The 18266-nt window shown below is 45.6% G+C and overlaps 1 protein-coding gene across 1 annotated transcript in view; it reads left to right on the forward strand.

Moving 5' to 3' along the window:
* Nucleotides 1-18266, forward strand: part of WDR90 (WD repeat domain 90) — a 45583-nt gene that overhangs the window by 4322 nt on the left and 22995 nt on the right. The window contains exons 4-21 of the mRNA XM_080981906.1: nucleotides 529-667; nucleotides 1484-1654; nucleotides 2379-2502; nucleotides 3699-3766; nucleotides 4449-4558; nucleotides 4754-4984; nucleotides 5575-5637; nucleotides 7419-7487; nucleotides 7603-7713; nucleotides 9944-10089; nucleotides 11000-11057; nucleotides 12279-12397; nucleotides 12630-12791; nucleotides 13283-13413; nucleotides 14074-14190; nucleotides 15489-15724; nucleotides 16632-16771; nucleotides 17715-17845. Of these exons, the coding sequence (XP_080838032.1) occupies nucleotides 529-667; nucleotides 1484-1654; nucleotides 2379-2502; nucleotides 3699-3766; nucleotides 4449-4558; nucleotides 4754-4984; nucleotides 5575-5637; nucleotides 7419-7487; nucleotides 7603-7713; nucleotides 9944-10089; nucleotides 11000-11057; nucleotides 12279-12397; nucleotides 12630-12791; nucleotides 13283-13413; nucleotides 14074-14190; nucleotides 15489-15724; nucleotides 16632-16771; nucleotides 17715-17845 (2326 nt within the window). The remainder of the gene's footprint in view (nucleotides 1-528; nucleotides 668-1483; nucleotides 1655-2378; nucleotides 2503-3698; nucleotides 3767-4448; nucleotides 4559-4753; nucleotides 4985-5574; nucleotides 5638-7418; nucleotides 7488-7602; nucleotides 7714-9943; nucleotides 10090-10999; nucleotides 11058-12278; nucleotides 12398-12629; nucleotides 12792-13282; nucleotides 13414-14073; nucleotides 14191-15488; nucleotides 15725-16631; nucleotides 16772-17714; nucleotides 17846-18266) is intronic.

Below are 18266 nucleotides of genomic sequence, written 5' to 3' on the forward strand. Positions count from 1 at the left end.
CTGTGCACACAGAAAAGCTCAAATGAAATCCTTCACACTGCTAGTTTAATCTTAACTTTTTTGTTTACTCCACTCTTCAGCCAAAAAGCCTCCCAGAGCAGCTTACATATAATCAGGGGCAATAAAAGACCTTCCTCACCAACAGACAGTCAGAAAGGCATAACAAAAAAAGGAAATGAGGCGGGAAGATAGGGGAGCCACATAAACTCAGACACTAGTTTTTAAAGTTAGATTGTTGTTGTTGCTATAATACCAAGCTGGAATGAACACAGTTCAGAGATGGTGGAGCCGAACAGTTGGGAGTTAGAACACCTTGCTGATCATCAAGAGATCACTCAGTAGATCCTGAACTACCTTCTGCCCATCATTGGTCCACACAGGTCACAGTACGTAGCTTTGCTTAAAATGTAGGTTGTCTTTCATCAGCCATGGTTACTGATATTTATTGTTTCTTAAGAACTGGGTGTTTGCTGCCTTCCTATTGAAATAGCCAACCCATGTGACTAGTCTGCATTTCTTTATTTCCAGGACAGCCAGGTGGTCCGCATTTCCTTTTCCAATCTCTTTAAGGAGTTCAAGTCAACTGCCACATGGCTGCAGTTCCCGTTTATTTGTGGGGCAGCCAGAGGGTCAGTCTATGAAAGCACATCCAAGGCTTCCAAGCAAGGTAAAACGCAAAGAAGACCAACCAAATTGCTGTTTGCTCAGCAAGCTTAGGTAGCTCTGAATGCCTTCTGTTTTGGTCCTCAGGATGCTGGTGGCTGAAATTAGAAGTTCCTTGAGAAACTAGGTTTTTGGTCAGACTCTGAGTTGATCTGGTAGGGAGAACAGAACGTGGTTATGGATGAAGAAGCAAAGCTTTGCCACCCCCAAAATAATACTACTTTGGGCATCTATATAATAGCACCTTTGACTGTTCCTAAAGGTAAAGGTAAAGGGACCCCTGACCATTAGGTCCAGTCGTGACTGACTCTGGGGTTGCGGCGCTCATCTCGCTTTACTGGCCGAGGGAGCCGGCATACATCTTCCGGGTCATGTGGCCAGCATGACTAAGCCGCTTCTGGCGAACCAGAACAGTGCACGGAAACGCCGTTTACCTTCCCTCTGGAGCAGTACCTATTTATCTACTTGCACTCTGACGTGCTTTCGAACTGCTAGGTTGACAGTTCCTAGTGCTTCCTATATGTTATCACAGCAATCCTTCTAAGCGTCCTTTAAAGTAGACCATGATGATTATCCTTATACCTTATATGGGAAGCAGGCACTGAAAGATTATTGGTTCCCCAGGAAGTTTGGGACCTAGGAGAGATTTGAACTGGGTGCTTACCTGGATCCCAGCTCACAATCATAGCCACTTCCTCACAAAGCACACATTAGAAGTGGGCTAATGCGTGAAGCCCATTCTGCCTGTAAGGTTTGGGATTTAGTGTGTTGAATGTCTATATAAATTCAGGTGTTTCCTTGGTGTGTTTCTGACCTTTAGACCTGGTGGGCCTGGCTCCCAGCAGTGTGCGGTGGACCTGCCTGATTCTTGACCTCCGCTACATCCTCTCTCTGTACTTGAACAGAAGCTATAGCCATCTCAAGAGTGTCAAGCTCTGCTCCAACCTGCTGGTGAAAAACCTGTTCACTAGTGACTTGCTCTTTGATCCAGGTGAGAATTAAAAGGAACTTGCGTAAAGGATCACTGACTTAATAGTTTTATGAATGTGGCTGCTAAGATCTCATGGTTAAAGCTGTTTTATATCTAGGGCATTTGTTTATTTAGATCATTTATATGCCATTTTACTTTGGGGTCGGGGAATACACAGCTCACAACATTTCTTCAAACATTACAAACATAGTGTAACAATATATCAAAAAAAGAACATCATGAAAGAAAATCAAATGGAAAAACAAAAAAAATTCCACATTTCAAGCAGCCTCATTAGCAGCAAAACGGAACAGCCTTTTCAACATCAGCACAAGTTTGTCCCCCTCGTATTCACCCCAAAATCCAAAATGAAGAATTACCACCTACAGCTATAGACCACTGAGGACGGAGCGTCCTCAGTGGGCATGGAATACTAACTGAAATGTGGAAGAAAACTGAGAAGGCTGGGAATACAGTCCAGTTACTTGGAACCCTGAACACTCCAGATTGCAACATGTTCATGCCGAGCCCCACTTTTTAATTGGAAGTCATGAATTCCAGCTGTTGAGACTTATAGCACAAACAGACCCCAGTCTGCCAATCAGTAATAGGATACTGACTACTTTGCATACCATAGGATTAGGCTGGTGTAATGCTGTTCTCGCAGAGGTTGATACTGGAGTTCTACAAGCTGTTTTTCTAACAAATGATGCTTCTGCCTCCTTCATCCTTTCTGTGCTTTTAGGTGTGACCTCCTCTGAGGCTCATCAGTCCAAATTAGCGACGCAGGGCATCTCCCCCATGCCACGAGAAATGACATTTCCTGTGCCGAAAGGTGAAAATTGGCATGACCTCTACGATTATGTTAGGTATGGTTTGCTGAATTGTATTTCTGTGGTTCTACGTGGGATGTCAGCTTTCTTCCTTTGCTTCTCTTTATAACTGGTATAATATCTCTCCTTTAGAGGTTAAAGAAATGGTGTGTGTGCATGTGTGTGTTGTGAGTGAGCAGTGCTATAGTTCATGTATGCTTCTGACTATTGTGTCTCCAAAACTTGCCAGGATTTGGCATATTTTATCAATTTATAAGAATTCTTACCTGCCCTTCACCACAAGGTAGATTACAACAACATAATAAACAGTTATAAAAACCAAACAGCCAACAATTTTAGAGAGTAAAACTGCTCCAACCAGAAGAGAACAGTATGGGTTCAGCAAAAGAGGTGAGATCCTGCAAAACAAAATACTTTTAACTTTAAAGACCAGCATAAAGAGGTGTGTCTTCATATGGTAAAAGCTCTACAGCGAAGATGTTAGATGCACCTCTGTTGTTCTCGATCTATATCTCACTTTTCCTCTAAGGAGTTCAAGGTGGTGCACAGGGTTCTCTGCTCCCTATTTTATCCTCACCACAACCCTGTGAGGTAGGTTAGGTTGAGGGAAGGAGAATAACTGGCCAGAGGTTGCACAGTGAGATGCATGAGCTTGGATTTGAACCCTGGTCTCCCAACTCCACTGCACTAGAATACTCAAACATTAGCCAACTCCAAGGAGATTTCAACTGAACCAAATAGGCTTTTTACCATCCCTGCTCTCGAGAAGCTTCTGGAGTCTGGCACATAGCTCAGTAGGAAGAGAGGTGCCCCTGCAGAACTTAGTGTTGGCAGTGATACTGCACTGGACAGGATCCTGATAAACACCTCTATGGTGCTGGGACTAAGGAACATCATTGGGCTGCATTCCTGTTACTGCATTTGGGGATTTGAAGTAGATATTTTCCGCATATCTGTAAATACAGAAAGCTCCCCGAAGAAAGCCGTTTGGCTGCTAACCATTCATTAACAGTATCTTGATATATGGTCACCCTCTTTGGTTTGTCCAGGTTGTTTATTGCAACATGCAGAATTTGCTGCATCTGGCCACATTCCAATGGCCATAGTCAGTGTAACTCTGTGTTTTTTGTCTGATAGTCCAGCATCCTCCTTTGAGCCAGTGAAACAAAACCATTTCTTCCTTACATTCCATGCTTTTTACCAGTCACCCTTTCTCTGATCTTCTTGCTCAGGTTTCCTTCTGATGGGTCCAAGATGCCGTTTGACTCTATTCAAAAAGGCACTTTGAATCCTGCTGCAGGTAGGCAAAAAAAGAAAAAAAGGGAGGCTGTAGGGGAATGGAAGCTCTTCATCCCAGGACAGAATTCATCCAACACAGACCACCTTATGCCAGATGAGAATGGATGTGAGCAAAACATCTACTACAGGAGGAGCCAATGTGCTGCCTTCCAGATACTCTTAACTCCCATCAACTCCAGCAAGCATGGACAGTGGTCAGGAATGATGGGAATTGTAGTACAGCAACATCTGGAGAGAACCACATTGGCTAACCCTGTACTAAAAGATGCTACTAGCCATGATCACTATGTTCTACCTCCATTGTTGGAGGCAGTGTACCAGCTTCTGGGAATCCTAAGTTGGGGAGAACATTGTTGCACTCAGGCCTGCTTCCAGAAGTTTTCTGCTCTCCCTTCCTGAATTCAATAAGAAATGAGTTAGCAATAGAATACAGTCCTTTTTGCAGCAATGCGTGGCTTGTTCCAGTCCTGGAATCGATTCCCATTTGAGACAGTTTCCCCTAGAGGTCTTCAAGAACCTAATGGTGCAATCCTTTACATATCTATTCAGAAGCAAGTCCCAGGTGAGGTTATGTAGCCTAGATATGATTACCTGACAGCACAGCCCCATTGAATGCAGTGGGACTTATTTCTGAGCAAACCTACAGTGGATTGTTGTCACGTGTCTTCTGCTTGTCCTTTCAGTTCCTCATGTAGAAGACAATCCAGTTGGCCAGTTTCCAAAGGAAGTATTTCTAAGCAAGCCTGTTCAGGACAGAGTGTCTCTCATCCAACAAATTACCAGCCCGAAGCGAGTGAGTATGCCTTGATAGCTATTTCTCTTGCCCAGAGCCATGTACGGTATATTTTGGAATTGGATTGCATCTGCCTTTTCAGGAAGCAGTGCTCTATGGCAGTTGCATCTGGCAAAGGGTCTTGATTTAGCCCTCCTTAGAACCTGGAGATTTGTGACTGTGATCCTTGCTTTTCAATGCTTATCATTTTCTCAGACTCCTCGCCGGTCTCCCTTCCTTACAAAGAACATCCCCAAGATTCACCGGGTAACCTCTGCACCTGTACAGACAGTAGACACTGTGGACCAGACCTGCTGGAGGGAAGAACCACAGGCCAGGGGGGATTCCTCTCTCCCAGCACCTTCAGAGGGCGATGGCAGCATTCATGTTTACGCCCACAAAAATGGGGATGTTACTGTTCATGCTGTCAGTGTTGATTCTGATGAGGTAAGCATGCACCATAGCCATGACATTTGAGTGCACATCCTAGAATAATAAATCCATAGCTTGTTTTCACCTTTGATTGGAAAAGATGGTCAGATAAGGAAGGCTTCTCTGCTAGTCATCAAGAAATAGACAGCAAAAGAGCCACCATTGCTGCTTCCCAGAGAAGCTCTTACCTGTTAAAGGGAAGATATATAATACTCTTACTTCCAAAGGACTCCAGGGCAGCAAGATGACTCTTGTCTCTGTAAGCAGAAGTGTGCAATGGCTACTTCCTCTCGCTTGATTGTGAGAGTATTATGTGCAGTGAAATTGTATGTTATGGGGAGCCATCTGGGATACAGTCACTAGGCTGAACTTTGCCTTTATAAGGTTGCACAAAGAGTGCAAGCAACATAGAAAAAATATAACGCTCTATGACAAGGGTGGGATACCCACCACCCTCCAGAGGTTGGACTACAACCCCCTTCATCCTGACCACTGGTCATGCTGGCCAGTCCAACTACATCTGGAGGGCTAATAAATAATAACACACCCCTAAATGGTTCTTGACTCCCATGCCAACATTTTTTATTTATTTTGTCTCTTTCCAGGATGTGTGTGCACAAGCGATGGGGCCAAAGGTGATCTCCACCAAGGACTCAGTTCGTTGCATGGTGAGAGATCCTGCCTTTTAGTACTATTTAAAGTACCACTCTTAAACTTCCCATCTCCCCTTGCTACCTGGAAGAGATGCCTTGATTTCACAGACATAGCTACATCAGGCCTCTTCAGCCACTGATAGCTGCAGACTGTCAGTATTTTGCAGGAGAGTTTCAGGCACAAACTGATTTGCATATTTATAGTGGATAAAATCACTCTTCTTACCCTGGTGCAGAGGTTTTCAAACTTTTTGAGTCCATTGTTTTCTAAATCCATTCTTTCAGCGGCAACCCTGTGGGGCTCAAGAGTCCACTTACGGCAACCCTTGCCTGCAGAGCTGACAGCCTCTCACACTTTTTCGGACACCTTCCCTTGTGGAGTGTTCCCTCAGCCTCCTCTCCCCTCTCCTTGGGAAGTCCTCCAGGCAGCTGCTGCTGCCGTCCCTGGTCTCTGGTGAGCTTCTTCCCCACTAAAGAGAGGTGCCTCCCAGAGGCACCGTTCACCTGCGGAACATATAGCCAGGGCTGCTGCTGGAAAAAAAAAACAGTTGTGCAAGCCTTTGGGAAGCAGAGATGTGAGAGGGCATCAAAGGATGGGATGGAAACAGGGACAGAGACCAGTGTTTCCCACAGCACCCCTGACCATCATTCAAGTCACCCCAGGGTGCCACGGCACACTGGTTGAAAACCACTGCCCTGGTGTAACAGATCCACTTTAAAAAGGAACAAGACTATTAGTGGTTTGAAAAGCAGCGAGGAAATGAATTGAAAAGTTTGATATGAACAAATGATTAATGGTAAGATGTGCAAATACCCTGTAAACAAATCAGGATAAATGCTCATTGTCATGTAACACACACACCCCTTTAACAAATCATGATGTAGGCTCAATAAAGGCCGGCCATGGCTTTACAACAGCTTTTTGTACAAGCAAATCAGGATCAATTCTGAATCCACAGGTTGGCTGGAGAAGCTGTGGATCTCTTGAGTCTTGGCCTCTTTCCTATTATCATTGCTGCCCACACCAGTCCCTGCGCTAGCAGTGGCTGCCGATCCTCCAATTCTGGCCACAAGCCATATGTGCATGGAGCAGCTACTGGAAACAGGAAGCTGCCTTATCCCGAGTCAGACCATTGGTCCATCTGTATGAGTATTAACTACACTGACTGGCAGCAGCTCGCCAGGCCTTTCGGCCAGCAATCTTAAGAACGTAAGAAGAGCCTGCTGGATCAGGCCAGTGCCCCATCTAGTCCAACATCCTGTTCTCACAGGGGCTAACCAGAGCACTCTGCCCACCGGCAGTTCCCAGCACCTGATATTCAGAGGCATAATGCCTTTGACCTTGGAGGCAGAACATAGCCATTATGGATGGTCGCCATGGATAGCCTTGTCCTCCATGAATTTCTCCATTCCCCTTTTTAAAGCCAAGTTGGTGGCCATCACTGCCTCCTGCAGGAGTGAGTTCCGTAGTTTAACTATGCACTGTGTGAGGTCGCCATTTATTTTATCCGTCCTTAATCTTCCAATAAGACCTTTCCCTACCCAGGGATTGAATCTGGGACCTTTGCTTGAAAAGCAAGCGCTTTGCCACAGAACAACGGTCTTTATGTCAAAGAGAGGCCTCTCCCATCCCATAATTTGGTTGGGTAACACGCCCTTACAGGAAACTTCTACGCATGTCGAGATTCCTTTCCTGAATGGAAAAGATGGAGACTCACTTCAGTGTATTATTGTACGTAGTCCTGGCCTTAGCAGCGTATCTTAAATCTGATGACGGGTTAATTTTTCTCCTCCAGAAGCTCTTGCCAGATCCAATCCTGAAGCTGAAGAGGGTTATTGGGTTTGGAGGCTGCAGCACCAAATGGGTCAGTATGCCTGAATTTATTCATCGTACGTATTTAGCACTTAATGCTTCAAGTAAGAAGTGTGGTCCGTTCCCTGCAGAAATCTATCATTTGACCTTTTGTCTTTGTCACCCAGGCTCTGTGGGCTGCAAATGGATCTGTGGTGGTCTACCCCTGCCACGCTCTGATTATAGCAATTGCGTTAGACACTGGCAGACAGCGGTTCTTTGCTGGGCACACTGATAAGGTAATATTTGTTTCTTTTGTCTTGTTTTTCTACATGTCAATAAAAATACAGGAGAGACTTAAAAATACACCAGCCCTTCTCAACCTGGGGATCTTCAGATGTTATGTACTGCAACTCTGCTCAGCCCCAGCAAGTATGGCCAGTGGCCAGGAATGGGCACCAGGTTGAAGAAGCCTGGTATGCACCAGGAGCATTCATAACGTTAGATGAATGCGTTTTGAGACTTGGGTAGAATTAGAAGCAGTATTTCGGTATCTCATAAACTTCACCCAGCTGTTGTGAAAGCGGGGTTGCAGAACCTGTGGTCATCCAGATTGAGGTACAACTCCCAGCAGTTGGCTTAGCTGGCTAGGGGTGATGGGAGTCAGCATCCAGCAACACCTGGAGAGCCACAGGTTACCCACCCCTGTGTTAAAGAATTTCATATCCACAGCCTGACTTCCTGCTTTAATTCGCGAAAGTTAATTTCTTTGATTTTGATCATTGTGTGCATGCAGTTTTTGCAGCTGTTAATAAACAGAAAGGGGCAGGCATTCTTTTGCTGTGTTATTTGTCCAATATCCGTGTACACCTTTGGCTCCCGCATATTGCTTCCAAAATACCTTTGTCATCGTTCAAATATATAAAATATATAAAATATATATGTTCAAATATATAAAAGGATGTCACATAGAGGAGGGAGAAAGGTTGTTTTCTGCTGCTCCAGAGAAGCGGACACGGAGCAATGGATCCAAACTACAAGAAAGAAGATTCCACCTAAACATTAGGAAGAACTTCCTGACAGTAAAAGCTGTTCGACAGTGGAATTTGCTGCCAGGGAGTGTGGTGGAGTCTCCTTCTTTGGAGGTCTTTAAGCAGAGGCTTGACAACCATATGTCAGGAGTGCTCTGATGGTGTTTCCTGCTTGGCAGGGGGTTGGACTCGATGGCCCTTGTGGTCTCTTCCAACTCTATGATTCTATGATTCTATCGTTGCTGCATTGGTGCATGTCTCTCTGTGTGTATTGTGTGAAATCTACAGGTATAATACTATGGATATACTAATACTAATGGTAATAAACTATTGTTTATGAAGATGCACTCATTAATAAACTGTAGTTTGTTAAGCCAAGGTTCTGGGCAAGTCAGAATGGGCAACAGGCATAACTAAGGCTAGAAGGGGATAGTGGCAGCACTTAAGGGGCATTCAGACCCATAGGACCAAGTGCCCCCATTCAATTTTATAGCCCCTAAAAACAGGCGTTCACTCTGGGGGAAAGGGTCATATCTATTTTTTACTAAAAAGAGGATATCAATTTGCTTGATTTTGATCGTAATGGCTAATTAATGAGTTGCTTCTTGCAAACAAAAATGTCTTGAAGTAAAACATAGTATACCAGTTTAAAATATGACACGTTGAAAATGTTCATGTACAATAAACAAATTATAAAAGGAAAAGCATCCGTCCTCCGTGCAACTGCAATACCACTACAAACTTGCTAGCACATGCACACAAAACCATGGCCGCAAAAAGCACCATGTCCCTTGAAGCCTTGCAGAATTGGAACATCTTTGCCTGCTGTCGAAAAGATGCCATTGTTGGCACCGGGTGATGTTCCCTGGGGAGAGAGCCCTGAGAGACTAAGCTAGGGACCAGAAAGTCTGCTTTTGAAATTTTGCCTTCATACGGATAGCTCAGCTGGTAGATCACGAGACCCCTTAATCTTAGGGTTGTGGGTTCAAGCTCCACCTTGGGTGAAGTATTCCTGCCTTGCAGGGGGTTGGACTAGATGACCCTTGTGGCCCCTTCTAACTGCAATTCTATAATTCTATCATGGGCTTTAGGCAAGCCATATTCATCCTTAGCACCACCACTAACTATCACCATCTGCCACGTGGGGAATAATAATTCCAGCCTACCTTACAGGGCTCTTGTAAGTGAAGGTGAAGCTCTTCCAGTTCTATGTGAATGCTAAGTAGCAGGTGGTGGCCGAGGTTACAGCAGCAACAGCCATTCTCTGGAGACCTTCATGCTTCTGTTACCAGTTTAATAAAAACCCCATAAGAAGGATTTGATTACCTTTCAGCTCTTTGATCAGCTCCTGTATGTTGGGCAAATTGGTGTGGTTTGAAAGCGGAGCAGTGACAGGCAGTTCCTTCCTATGTAAAAGGCACATGATTCTCCTGAAAGGAATCCAATTCTGCTTAATGCCACAGGGTACCCTTTCCCACAATGTCTCAATTTTCTGCAGGTGGCGGCATTGGCGTTCAACGGCAACAGCACTTTGCTGGCCTCTGCACAGATAGGGCAACTGAGTGTGATACGTCTTTGGGATTTTCCATCGGGGAGGTGCCTCTGCATGTTTAAAACGGGGATGCAATCAATCTCTTGCCTCAGGTAAGTGCAGGAGGGAGCAGGGTAGGCTGGGGCGCAAGGAGGAGCTGGAACTCTTGACTCCCATAGGCTTTAATTTTAAGATTAGTATGGTACGTAAGGCAAGTCACAGGTTGCAAGAACCAGTGGTTACATGGGAGGTCAAAGGCATGGTTGGGCATGCTCTAAAATATTGAACCGACAAGTGACAAGCCCCTTGCACCTTCCATTTGAGGGAGAGGAGGGCACAGCATTTAGCAGGCCAAGCAGCCAGAGCCCTGAGGCTAGGCAGGCAAAAGGGCACTCCTTCTGGAATGGGTTGGCTAGGTGAGGTTTGTGCACACTGGCATCTCCATGCCCTAGTTGCCAGCTTGGCATCAAATGTATTCCCCTCTGTTTCCTGGGAAGGCTGCTGTGTAACGGGAAGGCACTGGAGACATCTCAGCTGGTAAAGCTGAGGAGTGTGTGTCTGGAACAAAGATAACAGAAGGCACCTCTGAGAGTTTTCCTGAGCCTCCTTTGGAGGGCAGATCTCAACAGATGTCTCTTGATCAAAATCTGCTATGCCCACCCTGCCAAGGGTCTAGATCTAACTCCCCAAACTCCTCCTTAAGGTCTCTCTTTCTCTCTCACACACACACCCTGTTCATGACCCCTTCACAGGACTCATGGCAGCCAGGTAGAAAACGAAAGACTGCCAGTTTTGATGCTGTCAAAACTGGGTTTTTAGTGAAAAGCGGAATCTGGCTTAGAGTAAGTACTCAGTCTGCTTCTCCACTTATGCTAGTGCTGTCTACTCTGATGGGCATAAGGTTGCCAAGGGGTTCAGGCAGAGGTTTTCCACATCACTTGCTATTACCTGATGCTTTTAACTGGAGATTGAACCCGGGTTGTTCTGCGTGCTGCTGAGCTCTGGCCCCTCGTTCTTTTGCAGCTTCTCCTACAGCGGGGGTATCCTGTGTGGCACTGGGAAGGACCGACATGGGAAAACAGTGAGTGAATCAGCATTTCTTTCTTTGCAGTGGGTGTGGTGTGGGCGGAGCATCCAAAGGGCTGGCTAGAAACGCCTGCGGTGCTGCCGTCCACTCCACATGCCCTGTCCTGAGGTTGCCCATCTCTGGTCTCTGCTGTCTAACATTCTTGAGTGAGTTCTGTCATAGCATGTGGCAAGAAGGGGGTGCAAGGTTTTCCTGATCAGTTATTCACCTGGTTGTTAATGTACTGAGATCCAAATGAAACTTTACTAGAGCTGCTATTGCTTTAAAAAAAAATAAAATCTCAGTACCTTAGAAGAGTGTTGCATTGATTATATGACAAGGAAGTGCTGCTTTGGTGTGAGTTGCAGGTGGATGTCCGGCTGAGTTGCGCTCTGGCTTCTGTCACGGTGTTCCATTGCGCCAGAATCAGTTTAGTCATGCTGGCCACATGACCCGGAAAGCTTTCTGTGGACAAATGCTGGCTCCCTCGGCCTGAAGTGAGATGAACGCCGCAACCCCATAGTCACCTTTGACTGGACTTAACCATCCAGGGGTCCTTTACCTTACCTTTACACTACGGATATGTGCCCCTTCTGCAAGGGCTATGTCTTTGACCTGTTTTTTGAGATTGTTGCTGGAGTTGTTTCAGGGTCAGGTTCATGCCACAGGCCTTCCAAGATTTTGGCTAGTGGTCTGCTCCTTGAGCTGCTGTGTTTTTAATGCCACTGAATGTCTAATCATAAAAATAAAAATAATTTTTTATTTATACCCCGCCCTCCCCGGCCAGAGCCGGGCTCAGGGCGGCTAACACCAATAAAATTACAATAAAACATAATGGGACGGGACAAAAAACAAAAAAAAAGCAAAAACCCAGTTTATTAAAATACGGGTTGAAATACAATTTAAAATGCAGCCTTATTTTAATAGTAGCCCATAAATCAAAACCATAAGGGGAGGGAAACATAAGGGTCAGACTGAGTCCAAACCAAAGGCCAGGTGGAACAGCTCTGTCTTACAGGCCCTGCGGAAAGATGTCAAGTCCCGCAGGGCCCTCGTCTAACGCTTGCTGGAGAAGTTGCCTTTGGGGTCTGTGCAGAAGCTCCTGGCAGTGTGGGTTTTTTTTGTTTGTGCTGACTTTGACTATGTCCACATGGTGAGCTTTTAGGGATGAGGAGGGATCTGAGCCTGGCTCTTCTGTGTCCCACCCAGCTGCCTCTCTCTCTCCTCCTTTTGCAGATGGTGGTGGTGTGGAATACTGTTCAGGTGAACCATGGGGGAGAGGTGGTGATGCTTGCCAAAGCGCACACAGATGTGGACATCCAGGCCTTAAAGATTGCCTTTTTTGATGACACCAGGTAAAGAGTGGAGCTTGTTGTTGCTGTTTTATTGCGTGTGCATGCCCTTCCTCCCAAAGGAGCCCAGGGCAGCAAGCAGAGGCTGAAAAAGGAAAGGCAGCATCACGCAGGAGGAGAGAAAGAGGCACCCCTTTGCTTGTGGGAACCTGAACTGTGACAATGCACGATGCAAGACTTGTACCTTAAAAGCAAGTCCTGTCTAGTTTCATACTCCCAGCATTTCTTATAACAGAATGGTGTCGTGTGGCCGAGACAACGTGAGGCTGTGGCGGGTCCGGAGTGGAGTGTTGCGCTCCTGCCCGGTAAATTTGGGCGAGTACCGTTCCATGGAGTTCACGGACTTGGACTTCGAAGCAGGCCATTCCACCCAGCGAGAGCCACAAGACCGGACACTGTAAGAAGCTGCTCCACTTTATTGCTCCTTGATGAATGCTTTTGAAAAAAGCTGATAACTGCAAGACAGGCTTCTGGGTTTCTATAATGTTTTCCATACCTGACATGGACCAATTTGGTAATGAGATCATACTTTCATGCTTCCAGGACCCTTAGCTAATTAGAGTTGGGCAAGTCAGGGATGATCTCATTCCCTAGAGCCCTGGGTAGATCCACTTCTTTCCACCACCAAAGCCTATTAATAGTTCAATCAAGCATTCCAGAAAACATAGACTAAGCTACATGACATCTCAGAAATACAGTATACATGAAATAAGCAGGAGCTCCCTTAACTCTCTTCCTGTTTAATTAAATTGTCAGCTGTAGATTTAATCAGCTAAAACTTTTGTTGCTTGACCTACTGATTTAAAGCTGGCACCCTTAAAAGTCTTATAATTGCTTTTGGTCCTATAATGATGTTGCTGCTGGGTGACCTTGCTGCTTTCCTCTCAGGTTTGTTTGCAGCCGGAGTGGACACGTTTTGGAAATCAACTATAAGAATGTCGCTGTCAGAAATGCCCGGCGTCTCTTGCCATCAGAAGGGCAGCACTCTCATCGGCGGGAGAAGCAAACTTTTAACTCAGGTGGGCTGCATAGGTTTTTCCGTAGCTGCCTACAGAACTTTCCTCTTGGGAACTTGCCAAACTGGCCTTTCCCAACCTGGTCCCCTCCAGATGTTTTGGAAAAAAAGTCCCATCAGTCCCAGTCAGCATAGCCAAATGGTCAAGGATGATGGGATTTGTGGTCCAAAACATCTGGAGGGCATCAGGTTAGAAAATACAAGCCTGGAGACAATCCATTTGAAACACAGGTGTTGTGCAGGAGCAAGCAGTCCTCTTTCAAGGAATAATTTTTGTTTCCGTGTTGCTTAATTTTCCTAGCGCTCAAATGGCAACATGTTGGTGGCAGAAATCAGCTTGGCTCTGATGCCTTTAAGAATGTCATGGTGGGATATGGCTCTGACCCATGCAATATTCTCCTGCCCAGCTCCAAAGAAATGAATGGCTGATTGAGGGATAGATTTCATCAGGTTCCTCTACACAAGCTACTTCTGGCTAGCTGTGGAAGGTTGCACTAAAGGCTTCTAGCACGGAAAGAATTTCAGAATTATCCCATAATGGCTGACATGGGTATCTGGGCCAGCTCCAAATCTTCTTGCTCAGATTACAGCCGACTCTATACAGTGTGAGGCCTTCACTGCCAGCTCTTGTGCTTCAGAGTGTACTGGATTTTTATTCTTTCAGGTCCTGGGATAGCACTGAACAGCATATGTCTCTCATCAACTTTCTGTGCCACAGCCTCTGAAGATGGCTACCTGCGCCTGTGGCCACTGGACTTCTCTGAAGTCTTCTTGGAGGCAGGTGCGTAGAGCTTCAGGATCGTGCTGTCAAAGCTCTGCATAGGTATATAATTGAGACATCTCAAGACAAGATTTGTTTAGTAAACTAAGGATCAGGATCCTCAGGCCCACGTGGTCCTCTCAGCCTCTCCCATCGGGCCCCAGGAGCTCTTCCCAAGCCACACCCCTCATTGGCCAATCCTTGCAGCCTCTTTGAGTTTTTGCCTGGCTGGAATATGTCCTAGAACTCTGATGATGCCTGTTGCTAGCCTGGATGGAGGAGATAGCAGAACCTGTGCAGAAACTGCCTTACTGTGCAGAGGTAAAATTCACATCCTTTGTTCTGTTCTCTTTTGTCTCTGGCCCTGCCCACCAGTGATATGTAGCCTCTGGGAGGTTGTCCAGAAGGAAATGTGGCCCTCGGACTGACAAATGGTCCCCTGTTTTAGAAAATAGAGCTCTGTGGCAATTCCACCACCAATCCCTGTGACATGTTCACCCTGCAGGCATGGCTCCAGTAACCTATTCACCATATAATAATAATGATAATAATTTATTATTTATACCCCGCCCATCTGGCTGGGTTTCCCCAGCCACTCTGGGCTGCTTCCAACCGAATATTAAAAACAATACAGCGTCAGATATTAAAAACTTCCCTAAACAGGGCCGCCTTCAGCTGTCTTTTAAAAGTAAAATAGTTGTTTATTGCCTTGACATCTTCTGGGAGAGCGTTCCACAGGGCAGGCGCCACTACCAAGAAGGCCCTCTGCCTGGTTCCCTGTAACCTCACTTCTCGCAGTGAGGGAACCGCCAGAAGGCCCTCAGCACTGGACCTCAGTGTCTGGGCTGGATGATGGGGGTGGAGACGCTCTTTCAGGTATACAGAATATACAGAACCTAGACATCTTTCATTGTCTTGTTAACAGGCTACATGTAAATTTAGAAAAACTGCCATGAAGTGTGAGATCCGTGCCCGTTTGCTTCCCTAATCATATGAAGAGTTCTCATGGCCTACCTAGAAGCCTGTTTAGTCCAACATCCTGTTTTCCACAGTGGCCAACCAGATGGCCTCTGGGTAGCCCGCAAGCAGGATAGTCCATAGCCATCTCCTGCTATTGTTTCACAGTGACAGGTATTTAGAGGCATGCTGCCTCTGAGCCTCCGGGTATTGTTGTTGTTGTTTTAAAAAATGCATTCTGCCAAACCTGTGGCTGGTGTCGCTTTGGTTTCACAAGCATAAACACTCATGCCTGAAAGTGAGAAATGAGTCACAAGCATGTCACCTGCAGACTCTTCATTGGGCAGCTTGTCTTCCTGCAGAGCATCACAGCCCGGTGAGTTCAGTCCGCATCAGCCCAGATAACCTGAAGGTGTTGTGCACAACTGCCTCTGGGAATGTGGGTTGCCTGGACATCCAGTCTAAGGACTATTGCACCGTCATGCGCTCCCATCTGGATTCTGTTTTGGCATTCTCTGTGGAGAGATCCCAGAAGCAGCTGGTGACTGTCTCTCAGGATAACACCATTCGCGTCTGGAACCTTGACTCTATGCAGCAGGTAATGTCAAGAATGCCTTTTTTGTAAAGTCTACCGGGGACTCAGAGCATCATATCAAACGTTAATTCTACTTGGAGTCAGCTTGTTGAAATCAATGGACGTGACTATCCTAGGTCTGGATGACAGCACTAATGTCAGTCTTCCCCACCATGGTTCAGTCCTTCCTTAATAGCTGATACGTCTATTGGATTGAATTGGTGAGTTATCTCCTGTTAGTTGTTTTGTTGGGTTCAAGCCTATCTGCTTGTGTGACATTGAGCTGAGATTTGAGGTTAAGGCAACACCTGTGCTATAAATGTAAGGCACTGTGATACCGCATTATTATTAATGATATCCTGGCTTTTTCCCTGATAGGACTCAAGGCTACTTACAACTAAAATTGAAACAGCTAAAAAAAAAGGTCATTAAAAAACAACGAACCATTAGTAGAATTCAAATATATACAGATAGAAGATCACATACAAATCCTTACAATACAAACAGCACAGCAACAGCTCCTTCCTAAAAAAATAGTAAATTCCCAGAAGCCTATTGAAACAAGAAAGTATTACAGTCATGGGTTCACTCAAAGAATCCTGGGAGCTGTAGTTTTGTTAACGCTCCTCTGAGTTGTTAGGAGACCCCTATTCCCATCACAGAGCTACAGCTCTCAGGTTTCCCTGGGTAGACGGATTAGTTAATATACCACTGGGTATTGTGGCTCTGTGAGGAGAGTAGGGGATCTCCTTACAACTCTCAACACCCTTTGCAAACTACACTTCCCAGGATTCTTTAGGGGAAGCCGTGGCTGTTTAAAGTGGTATCTTAGTGCTTTAAATGTGTAGTGAGAATGAGGCCTAAGACTTTGGCAGCTTGTTATCGCAAGCCCATCTTGTGTCTGATCAGCACGATCTTCTGCCCCCTATAGCTCTATGAATTCACTGCCTCTGACGAAACACCGTGTGCCGTCTCTTTCCATCCCTCGCAATTTATCTTTGCTTGCGGTTTTGATACTGGTGTCGTGAGGACCATCAGTCTGGCTGCCTCAAAACTCCTTGAGGAACACAAGTATGTATTCAATATGTACTTTCAAAGTTGCATCCTGAGCATTCTTCCATGTGTCAATCCAAAATGATGAAAGTTGAGGGCAATGGGTTGTATCTACTCAAAGAAGAGCCATTGAAATTAACGAACCTGTTACTAATCTCCATTCATTTCAGTGGGTTTACTCTGGGTAGCATTGGATACAACTCAGTTGGATGTTCTTTCAAGAGGAACAGAAATGTGGGAGATCAACATTATCTTGTGTAGATATCAGCTTCTTGCAGACTTTGGAGTTCTCTGTTCCAGTTCTGATGTTGTGAGAAGCTGGAAAAGAGGCTAAAAGTGCAGGGTGGGGGTGAGGTCTAGGAGAGCAGGCAGGCTTCTCTGTTGACATGGACCTGGTTCTGACCAGTGAAGTGGTAAAAGCTCTGTATGGGCTATACCACTTGAGAGTGTAGGGGGAAGAAATCAAATGGTGGGACACACCTTCATTATAAAAAATATGTATCCCTCCATGTAGAAAACCTGCCTGTTGCAGAGAAGGCTAGGCTAGAATCCTTCTTGTTTTCTATGCAAAAGGTTTTGGTTTTTAATGGAGGAACACTCCGTAAGAAGAGTCCTTCTGGATCAGACAAATGGTTTATCAAGTCCAGCACTGTTTTCTCACAATGGCCAACTAAATGCCTATAGTTCAACAGTGCTCTTCCCACTTGAGATTCCAAGCAAATGGCATACTGCTGCCATCAATGCAGGTAGAACCTAGCCACTGTGGCTGATAGCGACTGATAGCCTTGCCCTCCATATGTTTCTTTAACTCCATCATGTGAGCTCACTGCTGCCATCTGAAGTGTTATGGACCTGACATGTGTGCCACCTCATTAAGGATCAATGCATGAACTAGTTTGATTGCCATCTTAATTTCCGGTTCCCCGTTCTGCTTTCTTTCGTTCTTTTTGGTACTTTGCAGGCAGCACCGTGGGTCAATCACAGGCCTGACCTTCTCCCCAGATGGCAATTTCATGTACAGTTCCTGCAGCCATGGGACCCTGGCTCTTTATAACTCTGCCATCCAGAAAAGCCACGTTATCAGAGTACTAGGTAAGGTTTTTGTTTGTTTGTTAATATATTTACTTAGAGCATTTGTACTCTGCCCTTCAGCTTCAGTAGGTCCCAGAGCAGCTTGTATACCATCAATTAAAACAGGACAGCTCCTGTCTGCACTCTTTCAACATGGCACAAAAGGAAAAGGGAATAGGGAGGGAAGAGGAAGCAAGCAAACTCAGGCAACAATTCTTAAATAGTTGTTCTTAAGACCAATTAATTGTACTAGTGCCCATTAAAGCACCCTGCTCTTTGCTTCCTTTCTCTTGCATTCCTGTCCCCACAACTGCTCTTAACTAAGTGGTGCTCCACCACCAGCAAGAGCCTTTGCTTGCATTTCTTTTGCCAAAGTTCATTTTCCATTTTTATTTCCTCATTTGGGAAAGACTTCCATGAAAAGGGGTGCCCCCACCCACTT

The sequence above is a fragment of the Podarcis pityusensis genome (genome assembly GCF_964106645.2).
Source record: "Podarcis pityusensis genome assembly, chromosome: 14".
NCBI lineage: Eukaryota > Metazoa > Chordata > Lepidosauria > Squamata > Lacertidae > Podarcis > Podarcis pityusensis.